The 16,135-nt window shown below is 32.3% G+C and overlaps 1 protein-coding gene across 1 annotated transcript; it reads left to right on the top strand.

The window, feature by feature from the left end:
* Window positions 1-4,990: 4,990 nt before the first annotated feature.
* On the top strand, window positions 4,991-15,032 carry LOC111713681 (uncharacterized). Its single transcript, XM_023488612.1, has 18 exons — window positions 4,991-5,036; window positions 5,884-5,931; window positions 7,134-7,213; window positions 7,944-8,019; window positions 8,412-8,490; window positions 8,784-8,846; window positions 9,388-9,424; window positions 9,603-9,672; window positions 9,840-9,912; window positions 10,522-10,619; window positions 11,853-11,920; window positions 12,117-12,189; window positions 12,505-12,556; window positions 12,749-12,844; window positions 12,913-13,102; window positions 13,453-13,509; window positions 14,011-14,157; window positions 14,574-15,032. The coding sequence occupies exons 4-18, from the start codon at window positions 7,973-7,975 to the stop codon at window positions 14,615-14,617; spliced, it is 1,194 nt and encodes a 397-aa protein (XP_023344380.1). The 5' UTR covers window positions 4,991-5,036; window positions 5,884-5,931; window positions 7,134-7,213; window positions 7,944-7,972; the 3' UTR covers window positions 14,618-15,032.
* The last annotated feature ends 1,103 nt before the right edge of the window (window positions 15,033-16,135 follow it).

Below are 16,135 nucleotides of genomic sequence, written 5' to 3'. Positions count from 1 at the left end.
TATTCTAAAACTATCACTATCATTAATAATTTTGTCGGACACAAAAACTGAATTGACACTTGTGACGTCAGAATACAGCTGTACTTAGAGTGTACAAATTCTACGTTGCCATCTATTGTACTAGAATCTATTTGGTCTCAGCAATTGCTATCAATAAATTAATCTAAGAATTAGAGCGGTGAAATATCACCAAAAGATAGGATGACATTTTAATTTATGTTCAACTGCTCGCTGTGTTATATTTTTGTTAAACTAAACTTAATAAATTGAATTTATTTCATAAAAATGTTGGGGATTCTTATGAATATATCTTTCAATGAAAATTTAGGATTGGATAGCAATTATCTTTTATGGCATTTTTGTTTTTCACTTACAATTTTGATGGGAAAAAGGGTTCGCGGATTTTTTTGTGGTACCAAATGAGTTTCAAGCAAAAAAAGAAAATATTCCAAAATATTGCAAAAATACAAAAAACCTAAAATGAAAATTTCATGAAAAAATTAGTTATATAAACTTTTTTTGACTCACCCTGTATAATAATATATAAGAGCTTATACATTATATAGTTATTTCACCCTTAACTAAGCTCTCGGTGTGTACTGCAGTAATTTGCCGTACACTGACCAAAGAATAGTAGCGTTTAGTGGACAGTGCATGATTTATGGGCGTTAAAAAAAACATTGTACACTGTTATTATCCGAATATAATAAAATTTATATCACAGTATATCTAGAACTTCGTGGTTAATAAATTACCGGATTTTATCAACCCTGCTCTATTAAATGAATGCTTTTTATCTCTGGGGAAAGGATTTGAGCAGCCTACCCGGCTGGGATTTCCAATTTCATCCTTGCAACCTTCTTTTTTTGCCATGGCCCAAATATTCTCAATTATAGGTCAAACATTATTTAACTTCGTGGTTATTTTCAAACTTTAATTTAATCTATTGCTGACAGCATAAGAGACTGGTTGTGGTGGCTGTTTACAAGTTTCATCTGCCAGAAAGCTGAGCCCTCATGGACCAAGTTAGAGTTGATTTACACAAGGAAAAGCTTTAGGATAGTTAGATATATTTCTTTTTGGTTCCATCAGCTCATATATTAGTATGGGTCCCAGGCCCCGGCAGCTGTTCTCCTTGTTGTAGGAGAAGGTAAGGAACTGGTTCTGTATTTACCTGGAAATGGTGGGTTACAGTGTCCTCCAAATTGGTGTTTGGTTATAATAGCTCCAACCTAAACTTGTAATCTGTTAACTAACAAAGCTTCAAAGAGTTTTAGGCTTTTATTGAGCACTTTTAAAGAGATGTTGTCATTATTAAGCAAATTCTGGACCTCATTCAACTTTGTTAATGTTTATTACTGCAGGTGGGCTGATCAGTTTCATCCCCAAGAGATAAAGAGCATTTATTCAGTGCAGTGTTGATCAAATCCGATAATTTTTTGACCATGTATTCCTAACATCCTATAGACATTGTGATATCAATTTCATTATCATTGGATAATAATTGAGCCTGTGAGAGAAAAAAGTGTTGAGTGTTTGGTTTTTTTAACACCCATAAAGTTGCAATCTCTGTTTGGGTGTCTGTCTGTCTGTTAGTTTGTCCAATCATAACTGAGAAAATCCTGAACTGATTTTCCTGAAATTTTTATTGTTGAACTCTTGAGTCTGGATATCCACGGAAATGTTCTTAGGCTGGTTCTAAGATTCTAAGTTGAGTGGTTGAACTTTTATAGCGAGATTCTAGTTTCCCGGTAAAAGCGACCAAGTGCGGGTAAACGGCGGGACTAACCATGACTACCCTGTGCAACGCTGGGTTCCCAAGCTAGTATAATTATAATTTCTTTAACTACTTGAAAAAATTAATTGTAAGCCGACAGTATTAGTTATTAAATAAAAGTGTAAACTGCATTTAATTGTTAAAATATTAATTATTTTTTCGGTATGTTAGAAATTATTGTTTCGATTATTAAATCTCTAAATATATTTAAATTAAAATAATGAATTGAACAATTGCAGCCATTACACTTTTTTATTTGTACCCTTTTTTATTTTCTAAAAATATTTTTTTTCTCTCAAATATTTAATCCTATCTCATTCTCAAGAGTTCAATCTTTCAACTTATTAATAGATAAAGAAAAGTTAAAGCCCGGGGGGTATCGATTTCATGACGCCGCCTTTTCCAGCCTTGTGTAAAATTTGCGTGCAGATCTGAAACCCGCCAATCCTTGCCAACCCACCGAATCCATGCAGTCCAGCCAGGCCAGAGAATCCCAGACAAAATTCTGCACACCGAGCCGGCCCGACCAGGCGGGCCTGTCCGTGTAGAGGAAATACGCTGGGAACGAAAGCCTGTGCAGTGTGCTTTCTGAGCAGGTTCACCAACCCTTGATAAAAAGTATGAAATTGGGATTTTTTCAATTTTCAATGATGAACAATTTTCCAAATCATAACATTTTTTCATTGATAAATCCATCTCAAATAAACAAACAGATAAAGGCTAGGCTTGTTGGAAAAAATTATCTTTTTATATAATTTCTCTCGTAAAATATAAATTTATTATTCATAAAAAAGAAAAATATAATTAACATCTGTTCCAATCAAACATAAAACAATTTCAATTCTTGTATTTTTATGTTTAGTTTAATATCCAATACAGAACTGAATTTTCGACTCATTTTTCCTTGTGCTGCTGTGCTAAAATATCCTGTGTGCGAAACATGGCAACCCTGTTTCCGTTTCTGCAAGCTTTCCTTCACCCATCCCTAATCCCAGACCAGGCAGCTGGCAGTGCAAACTGGTTTATCATAGTATTTAGTCAAAACTTATATTTTAGAAATATTCTTTTATACGTTTTTATTCGATTTGAAAAATAAATATTATACACTTTTTGGTTTACCGACAAACAACAAGGCTGAGTGCAGGGGAGGGGGGGGGGGAGGAGACTATAGCCTCGAAAGTGCTTCAATGCCCGTGAAAGTGAATAGTTTGTGGCGAAAATTTGCACTCATCATAATAAAAATACAGTTTAAATTTTAATTTTTTATTAATCACATTTTATGGCGCTGCCATCTTCAATTTGTATAGTTTTTTACACAAATCGTGATTTTGAAGGTCGACCGCGAAACAATTTGTTTATTGAAAAGCTATCAATATGAAGACGACTTTTAGACTAATTTTCTTCATAAAAACAACAAATACACTTCATTATTATTTTAATGTCGTCCTTCTCTATACACAGATATTTGGTTTCCCCCTGTAGTTGCAGGGAATCATATAAATACAAGGAAACAGACAGTTTAAATTCTGGACAGTATAGGTCTCATCCTTTGTGGGCTACCCAGTATATTACTATGCATACAGGGCCTTTAAAATTCCATTTTATTATCATGTATCTTCATTCTTTTTGTCCTCCCTTTCCTATGCCCACTTTAATATATTATTATTTCCATCGGGTATCTATTGCGAAATTTAAATTTTCTATAGATTGACCTTGAAAATTTGATTAAGAATTAGAATAATTCTTGAAATAAAAACGCATAAAAAAAACCAAAATAGGTTTAACCCTGCCCTACGTTCAATACGTTACAATATCATTTTTCACATCTGCAAATATAAATATTACATTTTCTGATGACTAACAATATATCGAACTTTAGATGAAAACATTTCGAAGTCACGAACATTATTTTCGAAGTTACGAACAAAATGTTATTCCAACAGTATAAATGGTGTATACTTGAATTAAAAGTAAAATAGATTGTACTGATCATTTTCAGATGCAATGAGATAAACATGATTTTTGTTTTTCTTTTCTGCGGCCCTCTGGCACTAGGATCCATCCTTGCTGAGGTGAGTTATAAAGAAATAATACGAAATTATTTGAAAACTGTACCACGTCAAACTGTACCACGTCAAACTAAAGTAAACTGAACGTAAGATTGAAATAATTTATGTTTTTAATCATAAGTCCTCTTATTGACGATCTGTTGAGAAGAACAAAAATGTATTTTGTTATTATGTAATTTTCTAATCCCTATTTCTTTGAATCCCAATGTCGTAGACCTCAGATATTTTAAACTTTGAATTCTCATAGATAAAATAATCTAGGTTTAAAATATCAAAGGTTTACATCTTCTGAGCCCGCGATTTAAAAAATTCGGGAAAATACGGCTCTGGTCTAAGCTTTTGTTGGGCCTTATTTACGATTTGAGCTTTCGGATTCAAGCTACATGTTATTTCCACAGAGTTGAGTTTAAAAAACCGGTTTCATATTCTATTTGGCGAATTTTCATGGTAGGAATTGGCGCATTCCGGGTTTTTATGAGAACAATTCTCGACATTGAGCTTAATTCTCTTTAAAACCAACCAAGGTTGGTTTTATTTTTATTGGGCCTAACTCCTTAAGTCGAGCCGAAGAATTGCAGCTGTCAATCACGTGACACAGGCTGTCATCAGAGTTGGGTCAAAGATTGTGCCTTAAAGTCGGGTTTAAGGAATTACGAGTCGAAATTTTTAAATCGCGGGCTCAGGTTTCAAAGATATAAGGATTGGAAGATTTGAGATTAAGACAAAAAATCAATTCCTTTGCCGACCTTATACTTTTTATATAATGAAAATATACGAGGTCACAAAGTCGTGTCAGTAATGTCGCATAAATTCTCCTTATGTCTACTTCAGTGAGATATTTTTCGACTCAGTTGATATTTTTACTCATCCGTACATATGAACAGTTTGCTTGTAAAAGAAAAATGCCTATTATAATTAATCATTTATCAAACAGGATACTATTAGTTGCTTGAGAGAATTATATAAAAATATTTATTTTTGTCTATTTGTGATGAAAATGCTTAAAAATAACTTTTTGAAACAATCTGAAGAACAAATATATTTATAATGTTTTTAGGAGGTTCAACCAAAACCAAAACCTTTTGGATTCGGACACGGGCCTGCTTATATTGGAGGCTCAGATACTAGATATTTTATGCAGATGGCCTCAGTGAAGTTCACAAGATTAACGGTTACTACAAAAACTACAGGTAAAATTAGTAGAATGTTTATGTATTCTAAAGTTCTTCAAATTTAAATTTGACGCAAAAATACCCATTTATAGAGAAATGTGGTGGATTAAAGCTTTAACAATTCTTGTCTAGGGCTACAAAAATAATGCTTGGTTTATGGTATTGTTAAAAAATTCATTCAAAAAATCGATCAGCATAATAAAAAGTACTTATACTAAATTGAAGCTTTACAAAAGTTTCAATTTGTAGCTATTTAATTAGGCATAATACTTACAGACTGAATTTGAAGGCATACTGAACTAAAAACATATTTCTTATGACAAACTAAGTATCAGTTCAGATCCGCCTTTGGTTGTTGAATTTTAACATTTGGAAAGCTAAAGCAGATTAAACAAATTTTGCAAAAAACATATTGCAAACTTTATTAAATTTGAGAGAGTTTTATTCCACATTTTTACTCACATTTTCATGATGTTGGGTATAAAAAGTTTCCAAGGCAAATATGTAACATTTTATACCGACAAAGCAATTTCGATATTTTATATTTTGCGGATTTTAATAAAAGAAATCACTTATTTTTTAAAAACTTGAATTGAATAAATTTATATATTGAACTGCCTTAACCTTGTGATTTTTACTAAAAGTTTAAATCCCACCCAGAAGTGTATTCAGGGGGGGACTATGGGGGAAGAGCCCCACCCTGAACCAGTTTAAGCCCCCTGGACAAATTCCTGAATATGTCCCTGATCCCAGCCAAGACAACACATGACTGTTTCATAAAAAGATAATTTTGAACTTATTCTCAGTTTACATGTCACTTGTCATATTTAAACATCACACTTAGAATTTAAACATTTTTATTCAGGAAGTTGAGTGGACAAGAAGCGGAAGCGGATAGAAGATATGAAGCCAAGTAATCTTTTCTAAATTTTTCCTTAAAGGGAGTGTTAAAAAATCTAACGAGATTTAGGCTTTCAATGAAATGGATTTCTAATAGTTTCATTTATATTTTATATTTTTTTTTAATTAGTTCCCAACTGCAAACCTTTTTGAAGTGTCAATCCAAGCCAAATACATCAAAACTACAGCATATATGAATACTGCTATATTATAGACTTGTAAAGAGTTCAGTTGTAAAAAGCCAAGATTGAGTGGAATAACGAAGCATGGTTGCACTCACACTATATATTTACATTATAACCATTCAAAGAATTAGTGTTGGACCAACTAAAGTTGATCTAAATACACATAACATTCGCCTGGGACTCTTCTAATCAGATATGTTGTGCTAACTGCCAAGTCTTGGGGGATCCCGGGGATAAGACGGCCGACTACTGCTTTCTTTGCCAGCTAGATAATGCCCTTTCACTCCTTTCTCCGACTTCATATACCCAGATGACTGAATCTGGATTGTTTGGCTTTATTCCTGGATTGCATTTGTTAGTCATCAACTGGGAGAAATGAACTTATATGATACTTTATACACATGGCTGGGTTAACAATATATCGAATTAAGAAATGTTACCTTTAAACTAAGAGTGAGCAGGGAAGGGCATTGTTTTGATTTCGCTTTTTACACATTCATGGTATTTTGGCTTTAAATGTGCTCTAAAAGGATCTGAAATATTTGATGCCATGCAAAATCCAATTTTAATTTGATATAAGGGAGCTTTTATGACATTTTTTCTCTAACTAAACATATTTACCAAACCGATTATATAAAAATGATTTTACCAATCCTTTGAACAAATCGTTTTTGGTGGATATCTCTAGTCAGAGTAAAAATGTTAAGCAAACTTATCAAGCATGAAATTTTTAAATAGATGAAATATCTTTAAAAATGTTAAAAATTGAAAACGGACCTTAAAAAGGACCTCAAAACGGACCTCAAATTGAACATTAAAAGAGATCTCAAAACAGACATAAAAGTGGACCTTAAAACGGACCTCAACAGGGACCTCAAAATGAACCTCAAAACGGACCTCAAAACAGACCTTAAAACAGACCACAAAATGGACCTTAAAACGATGCCATTAGTAATAATAAGGTGTAAGAATTCGTTTTTGATAATTCTTGATTTTATTTTCGAAAATATCCATTAACCTTGATTTTTAGATGGGGAAGTAAAAACCTGTGTGAGGATGGATGTCCCTCCAGTGCTGAATGTCAACGAGGATTCTGTGTCTGCAAGAACGGTAACTTTTCCAATTGTAAAACCATTTAAATTTGTCGAGATCTTAATACAGAAAATAAAGAAAATAAATTGAGTCTTTGCAACAAGGCTTGATTTTCTAATCGCTTTATCTTTGCTACCCAATATTTCAAACTGAATTCTGTTAAATCAAAACCTCTAAATTTAATATGAAAGGTTTACACCATCAGGTTGCAGATATAAAGGGATTAGAATTTTTGTGTTTATGGGAAAGACTCAATTCCTTTAGCACAGAAAATAATTACCTTACGGTCAGGGATGTATCTAGTTTTGAGAAATGATTCCCCCTGGGGGGGGGGGGGTAAATGATTAAAGATGCTCTGAGGGAACAAAATGAATTTAAAACATCAAAATGCTAGTATTTTAATGTTTTTTGATACTTTTAACCCAAAAAATTATTTATTTTCTCCTTAAACCCGCTTCAAAATGTTTTTGCTACGGGCACTTATTACTAACTTAATGGGGTAAACAAAATATTCAAAGGTAGGGAGGGGGTAAATTAATAGTTTTTTTATAAAAACATACACCCCTGAATATTGTTCAGCTGTATACATTATTCAAAGCTTAAAAATTTTTTAAATCAAAGTTGGGATTAGAAAATTAAAACTTGTTGCAAGTGCTCAGTTAATTTACTATAAACTGTTGGAGCTTTTAGTGGAACCTCTTTAAAAACAAAAAATCTAACAATCTGGATCTGATTCTAAATATTTTAGAGACTCTGCAGATATTTGGTCAATGTGTGATGTCTGGATTTGCGTGGGCAGCTAGAGGAGATGAAGCAAAATACAGGTAAAGGAGGAGTTGCGGATTTACTCAGCAAAATTAACCGGCCATAAGTGCGGATTTACGCAGCATAGTTATCCGGCCTAAGTGCGGATTTACGCAGCATAATTAATTGGCCATAAGTGCGAATTTACGCATCATAACTAACCGGCCAGAACTGCGGATTTAAGCAGCATAATTAACCGACCATAAGTGCGGATTTACGCAGCATAATTAACCGACCATAAGTGCGGATTTACGCAGCATAATTATCCGGCCTAAGTGCGGATTTACGCAGCATAATTTAGCATTTCAACTTTAAAAGGAGGTTAACTTTGAAAGTGGCATATTTTGGGAGAATAAAAGTCTTCTTTTTCTGTTCATGATACAAGTGTATGCATATGATTAAAATAATTTAGAAAGCCCCCTGATCCCGCCAGACCTGATTATTGCTTTAAAACTGATAAAAATGGAAACAGAAACATTGTTCGTCAGGAGGTACCAGTTAAATAAAATGAATTAATTTAAGAAACAAAATAAATCAATGGCAAATTTCTTGAAAAATGCGATATTATATGTTTTAAATCAAAACATTTTCTTAGTTTTTTATTTTTAAAACAAAAGTTGTTTAGAGTATATAATTTTTGACATTTTAATTAATAACTCAAAGGAGTTTAGTTTGAAAATTCCCACCCCAACCAACCACGCAAATTTTTCACTAATCCAGAATCAGGAAAAAGTTTTTAATAAAAGTAATTCTTTAAACTAATAAAATCTTTGCAATAATTTAGCATGCAAATGATCCTAAATGCCAGCTGCCTCCTTTCATCAAACATTTTGACCCATATGAACAGGTTAGTTTGTATTTAACCATTTAATCATTTTTATATTTTTTCCATTAAAATTATTGCGTAATCACCATATGGGTATTACTCTAAGAATCCATTTTTAAATAAAAATGAAAATTAAATTTGCATGAACATTTTTATTGAGATTTATAAAACAAATTTAAATAGCACTTTGCCTATTTGTTAAAAATATATTTATTTTTATTTCTGCGTCTTCGTTAGTTTAACCTCGGGACATTAATCTGAAAATTTATTTTCAAAAACTGTTTAGCACTGATAACCCAATTTGTATTTATGCTAGAATTTGTATTTATGCTGTTATGCATATGTGTAGATATTTATCTTTGTCCACACGTTTACAGCACATTATTTTGCAATTTGCAATTTTGAAAATTTCTAGCAAATGTTGATTTGTCAAAAAAAAGTTAAACATTAATTTTAAAAAAATTTGACATTTTTATTTCTCTGACATTTTGTTCAAGCAATTTTTACTGAACACAAATATCTCAAAATTTAAAAAAATAACTTGAAGTTTATATTTTTCTAGAACTGCACTGCTCATGGAAGGCCCTGCAACGAAAGAGGTAAACTTTTCAAAGCCTAGTTATAAAAAAAACTTTTTGTGCCTTTGGTAACTAAGTTATACATTCCTCTTAAAATCACAAAACAGACCTTTAACCCCCCCCCCCTTCACCGTTAAATCTTTAAACCCCCTTTTTATTTAACGTTTTTATATATCAATGACTTTTTGAAACCTTGCAGGAGTAAATCTGATCTGTGACCGTAACATTGATAGATGCAAGTGCAGACAAGGAACAGTGTGGAACACCAAGTAAGTCTTTAAGAAGGGGACTATTCTTGTAAATTTAAAGGATCCTTCATGTTGTGTATTTATTTTATTTATACATTTATTCATTTATTCATTTATTTGTTTATTTATTTTAAATTTATTTTGTATATTTATTTTAACTTAAACCCTTACTTAAACGATTTCCTCAGAACGATGGAGTGTCAAGTTTTCATAGATGTCAACTGCTTCGATATCGAGAACACGAACAATACCCAAAACAAGGTAAGCACTGCTGGAAAAAAGAAGAATTGAAATCACTTTGTGTCACAAAAAAGGTTTTCATATATATCTTTTGGATTTGACACGTAAACTAGAAGCTAGGGTATTATATCGTCCTAAACAATAATGCTGTCTAGAATTATCAAGAGTTTTCTGATAGTACACTTAGCCTAGCTGTCCTACAATAGTTTATAGTATAAATTATCAAATGTCTACAACATGGGACCGTGTTGGTGGCGCTATGTAATTTCTAATTACTGAATAATTTAGTCAATAAAGTAGAATAAAAGTCACTTGCACGTGGAATTTAATATCGTATAAAGAATTTTTGATTAAAATAATAAATAAATCAGAATATTCCTAATTCCCGGGATCAACAAAATAGTTCAACATTTTGATATGGTTAATTCGATATTAGTGACGGAATCGCTGCATTACGCGATTTTGAAAATTATATTTACAGTATATTCAAATCCACTTTTATAAAGAAACCCTTTGCAAACCGCAACAAAGCTTTATGTTTCTTTAGAATTCAATTTTTAATTTTGAAAGTATTCAATATTTTAACAAAAATATTATTTCATTTTTATTTTCTTTATCATACTTTTTCAGGATATAGTAAACGCTTTAAAGTCAAAGAATCCATCTCAACCAGAACAAGGGTATACAGAGGAAGAATTGAGAATGAACATGTGTTTCATATTAGATGAGTAAGTTTTTTTTACATTTTCTAGAAAACGACCAACAACAAAAATTAACGCAAATTAGCCTTAATTTTTTAACTTAAAAGTGCTATTAACCCCTCCACCCGAAAGGCGTTATAATTAATTTACCGATCAAGATTTTAGGTCGTAATTTTAAGAAGTTGAATTGATATTTCAAGGGGGACCTAGGCTGTGATTTTAATCCCTTCAAACTTTTAAAGTTAAGTCCTTTCAGCCAAAAGGTGTTAAAATTACCCTCTCGCTGAAGGTCTCAGGCTGTGGCCATAAGAGGGTTTAAATAATTAGCCTTAGGCTTATTTACCATAATTATGGCTGTAGCCGTTGCGGTTATTGAATTAGATATTTTTTCCCGATCAAACCTCTTAGTTTTTTTTCCTACGCTTCACAGTGCGATCGTCGAATTAGAGTTGGGTTGGGTGGGGATGTTGCTTTAATTGACGCACATAATTTATAATAAAAAGCTGTTCTTAGCTTCATAGAATCTGATCGTCTAAAAATACTGTACACCATATTTCAATCAATTTAGGTTAAAGGGACTGTAAACAATATTTCAATCAATTAGGTCAAAGTTACTGTAAAACAATATTTTAATCAATCAGGTTAAAGGGACTGTAAACAATATTGCAATCAATCAAGTTAAAGGGACAGTAAACAATATTCAATCAATTAGGTTAAAGGGACTGTAAACAATATTTCAATCAATCAGGTTAAAGGGACTGTAAACAATATTGCAATCAATCAGGTTAAAAGGGACTGTAAACAATATTTCAATCAATCAGGTTAAAGGGACTGTAAACAATATTTCAATCAATCAGGTTAAAGGGACTGTAAACAATATTCAATCAATTAGGTTAAAGGGACTGTAAACAATATTTCAATCAATTAGGTTAAAGTGACTGTAAACAATATTTCAATCAATAAGGTTAAAGGGACAGTATACAATATTTCAATCAATCAGGTTAAAGGGGTTGTAAACAATATTTCAATCAATTAGGTTAAAGGGGTTGTAAACAATATTTCAATCAATAAGGTTAAAGGGACTGTAAATAATATTTCAATCAATAAGGTTAAAGGGGTTGTAAACAATATTTCAATCAATTAGGTTAAAGGGACTGTAAATAATATTTCAATCAATAAGGTTAAAGGGGTTGTAAACAATATTTCAATCAATTAGGTTAAAGGGACTGTAAAACAATATTTAAATCAATCTTATTACAGGGAGTCAGAGGAGTATTTGAAGAACCAAGTTGATGAAACAGATTTCTACATTTTCGGTCTTTCTGTTGGTAAGATTAAACTCGAATGGTTTGTTTGCTCTCGACAGCTTTCATTATGATACTTGATGAAAAATGAGCTGGCGTTAAAAACGATATTAAGATTAATTGCCCCCCCATCTTTAAAGGGTTGTATAAAAGAAAATTAATTTAATCAAAATAAGTTTAAGTTTTCATTGAGATCTGATCTTGAAATTGAATTTTTAAGGGGCATTTTTTGCAACATGTTGTGGATCTATCTGTGCAGCCTGCTGCTGCTGTAAATGTTGTGAACGAGTCAGGAAAAAAACATTTATTATTTTTAATAAACATGCAGACCAAAAAAAAATCACAAATGTAAATAAACAAAAGCATAAGCAAAGAAAATCATTCAATTTAATCCAGAACTTTGGAGCAATCGAAAGAACTTTTAAAATGTCGTCTTGCCAATTTTTCATTGGGTTGTTTACCCACATCTCAGTAATCTTAAAAAATAAGTAAATAATGAAATATGTGGGAACAGTTCTGGGTTAAATATTTCCATCTTCGCAGGGAGAATCACAGTCCTTTTAATCAAGTTGTTAACCGGAAGATCAAATATGTTTTTGATCAACTAGAGAGAAGATACGTCAGTTAGATCCAAGATACAGGTTTAAACAAATGGATCAGGTAAAAAGGCGGAAAAATATTTTTTAAATTATTACAATTTTCTAGTAATACTTCAATATCTACATATTTTTAAAAGCAATATTTACTCAATTAAAAAAAATATTCATAACATTGAGGCATAAATAATTTTCAAGAGGGGGGAGGGCGAATTATTTTTCAAAAAAATATAAAACTTTGACACGGAATTTGTAGAATACTCAAATGGCGGCGCTAGCAGCTGTAGCAGCGGGAGAAATGGCGGACAAGAAGGAACAGAGAGAAGACGAGGCCAGGGCTGCTCAAATACAGGTTAAAATACAGTTGGTCGGAGTTTATATCAATACAATGAAGACGACTTTTCCAATTTTCTATTTTAGGGAGGTTATACTGCAGTGCCTAACCCTGGATATCCACCACCAGGGGGTTATCCTGCCCCAGGAGGGTATCCTCCTCCAGGTGGATATCCACCTCCTCAAGGATATCCTACTCCTGGATATGGATATCCACAAGGATATGCCCCAGTTCCCCAATACCAACCTGGATATATTCCCCCAGCATCAACTACAAGTTTGTAATCTTCCACAGTATGAGGAAGGGGGGATAGGGAGGGGGGATGAGGGAGGGGGGATGAGGGATGAGGAAGGGGGATGAGGGAGGGGGGATGAGGGATGAGGAAGGGGGATGAGGGAGGGGGGATAGGTGGCAATAAAGTTTGATGTTCTTAATTGATTTTACAGATGCTGTTCCCGGAACCAAAATGTATTCATGAAATCAATATTAATTCTTGAAAAAAATGAAATCTAAAGCCATAAAGATAAAAGCTATTCTTAAAGTCTAAATTAAGAACAAATTTATATCAAACTAAAATTCACATTTTTCCTATTAGAATGAGGAAATATTTCTAATGTTTTGTTTAGCTGGACTTATGAATGTGGCTCCTGAAGCAGTGTTGGCTGGCGCTGGAATGTACACAGGTATGATTAGGGTTCAATCAAACACCCCAAAAGATTAAAAATAATTTCAACATAAACAGATTTTTTTTTTTTTTTTTACCTCTAGTGAGTCTTCTTGAAAGTATAGTGTTACAACATTTTTCTCTTCTTCTTACATTCCTGGTTCCCTCCAGTTTTAATCATTTCTTTATTTGTTGTTGATACTATCTTAGGAACCCAGCTTTGCCTAGCAGTTTAAACTTTTACTAAAAAAATCATCCCACTTAGCTTAGATAAACACACTTCCATGGTTCTTTCGAATTCTCCAATCAAACTTTGAGAATAATTCTTTAAGAGTTTCTGAGTTATGATCGGACACATATTTACTAGCATCCAGACACCCAAAGATGACAAGTAAAAAAGAGAGCAAATTTAAGAGATCTATACACATAGTTTTCCGATACAAATATTTAGACAAGTTTTGGCCGGAATTACAAATTAAACGGAGATTACCACTTTATATATATATATTTCATTACCCAGGCAACAATACAATGACAGCTATGGGAGTGCTGGGTGTAGCGGATAAAGTGAATATGGCGGATGAGAAGGAAGAAAGGTTTAGAGCTGCAGTAATGAAAGGAGCTCCTCCTCCTCCTATGGGATATGCAGGAGGAGCCCCTCTCCCAGGTAGAAATACAGTGCTAACCAGAAAAAATGTAATAATTGTCGTCTTCTCCTTTCTGAAAGAGACTGTTAGTGTGATGCAATGCCAGATTCACAACGGTACCCTAAAACCTTTATATGATCAAAGGTACCAATGTGAATTGCCTTTTTTTGAAGAAAAAATGACTTACAATTTGAAAATAAATCAAATTTTTATTTTTGTTTAATTTTTAAACATTTAGGACTTAATTGTAGACATAAATCAGTTAAAAATCATAAATTGAACAATTGTCTTTCTTATGAAAAAATTTGATCATGCATTTTCTCACAGACAATAGTTTCCTAGATAAAATATTCTTTTTTGTTACATAATTACGATATTTCCGAAAACAATACGAATATGTTATTCGAAAAAATGTGCTTTATGAATATTTATTTAGAATCTGAGAAACCTCCACCAGCAAACTATCCTCGTCAGACCTAATCAACCAGTGGAAATATGCGACAACAAAAATCGTGATTTCAAGGGACTGTACCCTTTACTTGAAGTGACCCTTCATTGATAGAGTGACATGTCTGATTTACAACGGCACCCGTAAAAACTTTGAACTTAGATATTCTTATTTGTTTGTCGTTGAAATCTTATTATGTTTATTCGTGGAATTTCTCTACAAAAATGACTTCAGCGTTTCTTCCATAAGAAACAATAAACAATTGTAATCACTACAAACCTTTCAAGTTAGAAACTTCCTTACTATGATGAATTAGATTAAATTTTCTAGGATACCGTTGTAGAGCATATCCCTCTTTAATGGTGGATTACTGAAATTAACAAAAACGGTCCCTTTAAACTGCAAAAACAGTCCCTTTAAACTGCAAAAACGGTCCCTTTAAACTGCCCTTTAAACCCCATCATTAATAAAGGTTATCGTACAACACTAAAAAGATTACCAGAGGCTGAATTTAAAGAATTTGAGCCGCGGCTTAAACCCGCCAAAACCCGGTTTAAATTAAGCGCCGGCTTAAATCTTGAAACATTTGATACAATTTTAAGTGTAACCAACCATATTTAAGCCGCGGATCATTTTTTTAAAATTCGACCTCAGTTGTTATTTGATTTAGATATTTACAATTATCAAATAACTTTTTGAAAAATTAAAGCTTACATTTCATAACAATAATCAAAAAGTTAAAGCTTGAAAAAAATCATTGATATTAAAGGAACTGTAGACATAATTTCAAGTAATTCTATCAATAGATTGGCATATTCGATTGTAGCCCTTAACCCTATCACGATTGAGGGGGGGGGGGGTGTTTTCCACCACCCATGTGGTTTCTTCTAAATAACTTAAAAATGACTTAAATTTGAACGCTAAAACTTCTTCACTTTTTCAACATCATGGTTGTGAAAAAATTTTGCTGTAACATTTTTTTTATGCATAGGGAAGGATAAAGAACGGTCAAACGGCGGGTTGGTGTTTCAAAAAAATCTGAAATGGTTAATAACTTTTTTTATGCCTTGAAAAACGGATATAATAACATGTGTCATATGTTAATATTTTTCAAAAGTAAAAATAACTATTTTGAAATTTTTTCGACATACTTTTTGAATTTTTTAGAAATTATGCATAAATGTTCTTTTTTCTCAATGTACTGTTATATTTGCTAAACTATTTTTTTTGATTTCATAATATTTATGAAATTATATTTTTCAAGTATGGAAACGAATTATTGTTCTCAACTATGATAACTTTCAAGTGCTTGGTATATTAAGCTCTCCAACAGCTTGAACCCCCTTTCATCGACAACTTATAATTTTCTTAAGAAAAAGCATGGACATTTTCTCTTTTTTCTTTTTTCTTTTCAATTTGAAGATAAATCCAATGTGAAACACTCTTTTTCTGTATTCTAATTGTAAAAAACGGTTTTTTCAGTAAAATTGATGGAATTTTTTAAAATAATTAATTTTTTCTCTTTACTGGCCTTGTTAGCCATGATAACA

Source organism: Eurytemora carolleeae, unplaced genomic scaffold (genome assembly GCF_000591075.1).
Source record: "Eurytemora carolleeae unplaced genomic scaffold, Eaff_2.0 scaffold1455, whole genome shotgun sequence".
Taxonomy (NCBI): Eukaryota; Metazoa; Arthropoda; class Copepoda; order Calanoida; family Temoridae; genus Eurytemora; species Eurytemora carolleeae.
The sequence above is the reverse complement of the archived record's forward strand: the minus strand, read 5'-3'. Positions and strand labels throughout refer to the sequence as shown.

Coding starts and splice junctions, on each gene's coding strand:
- LOC111713681 (XM_023488612.1), top strand. CDS start 7,973: ATGTCTGGATTTGCGTGGGCAGCTAGAGGAGATGAAGCAAAATACAG. Junction 8,020..8,411: donor GGAGATGAAGCAAAATACAG/GTAAAGGAGGAG, acceptor AAAATAATTTAG/AAAGCCCCCTGATCCCGCCA. Junction 13,510..14,010: donor TGGCGCTGGAATGTACACAG/GTATGATTAGGG, acceptor TTCATTACCCAG/GCAACAATACAATGACAGCT.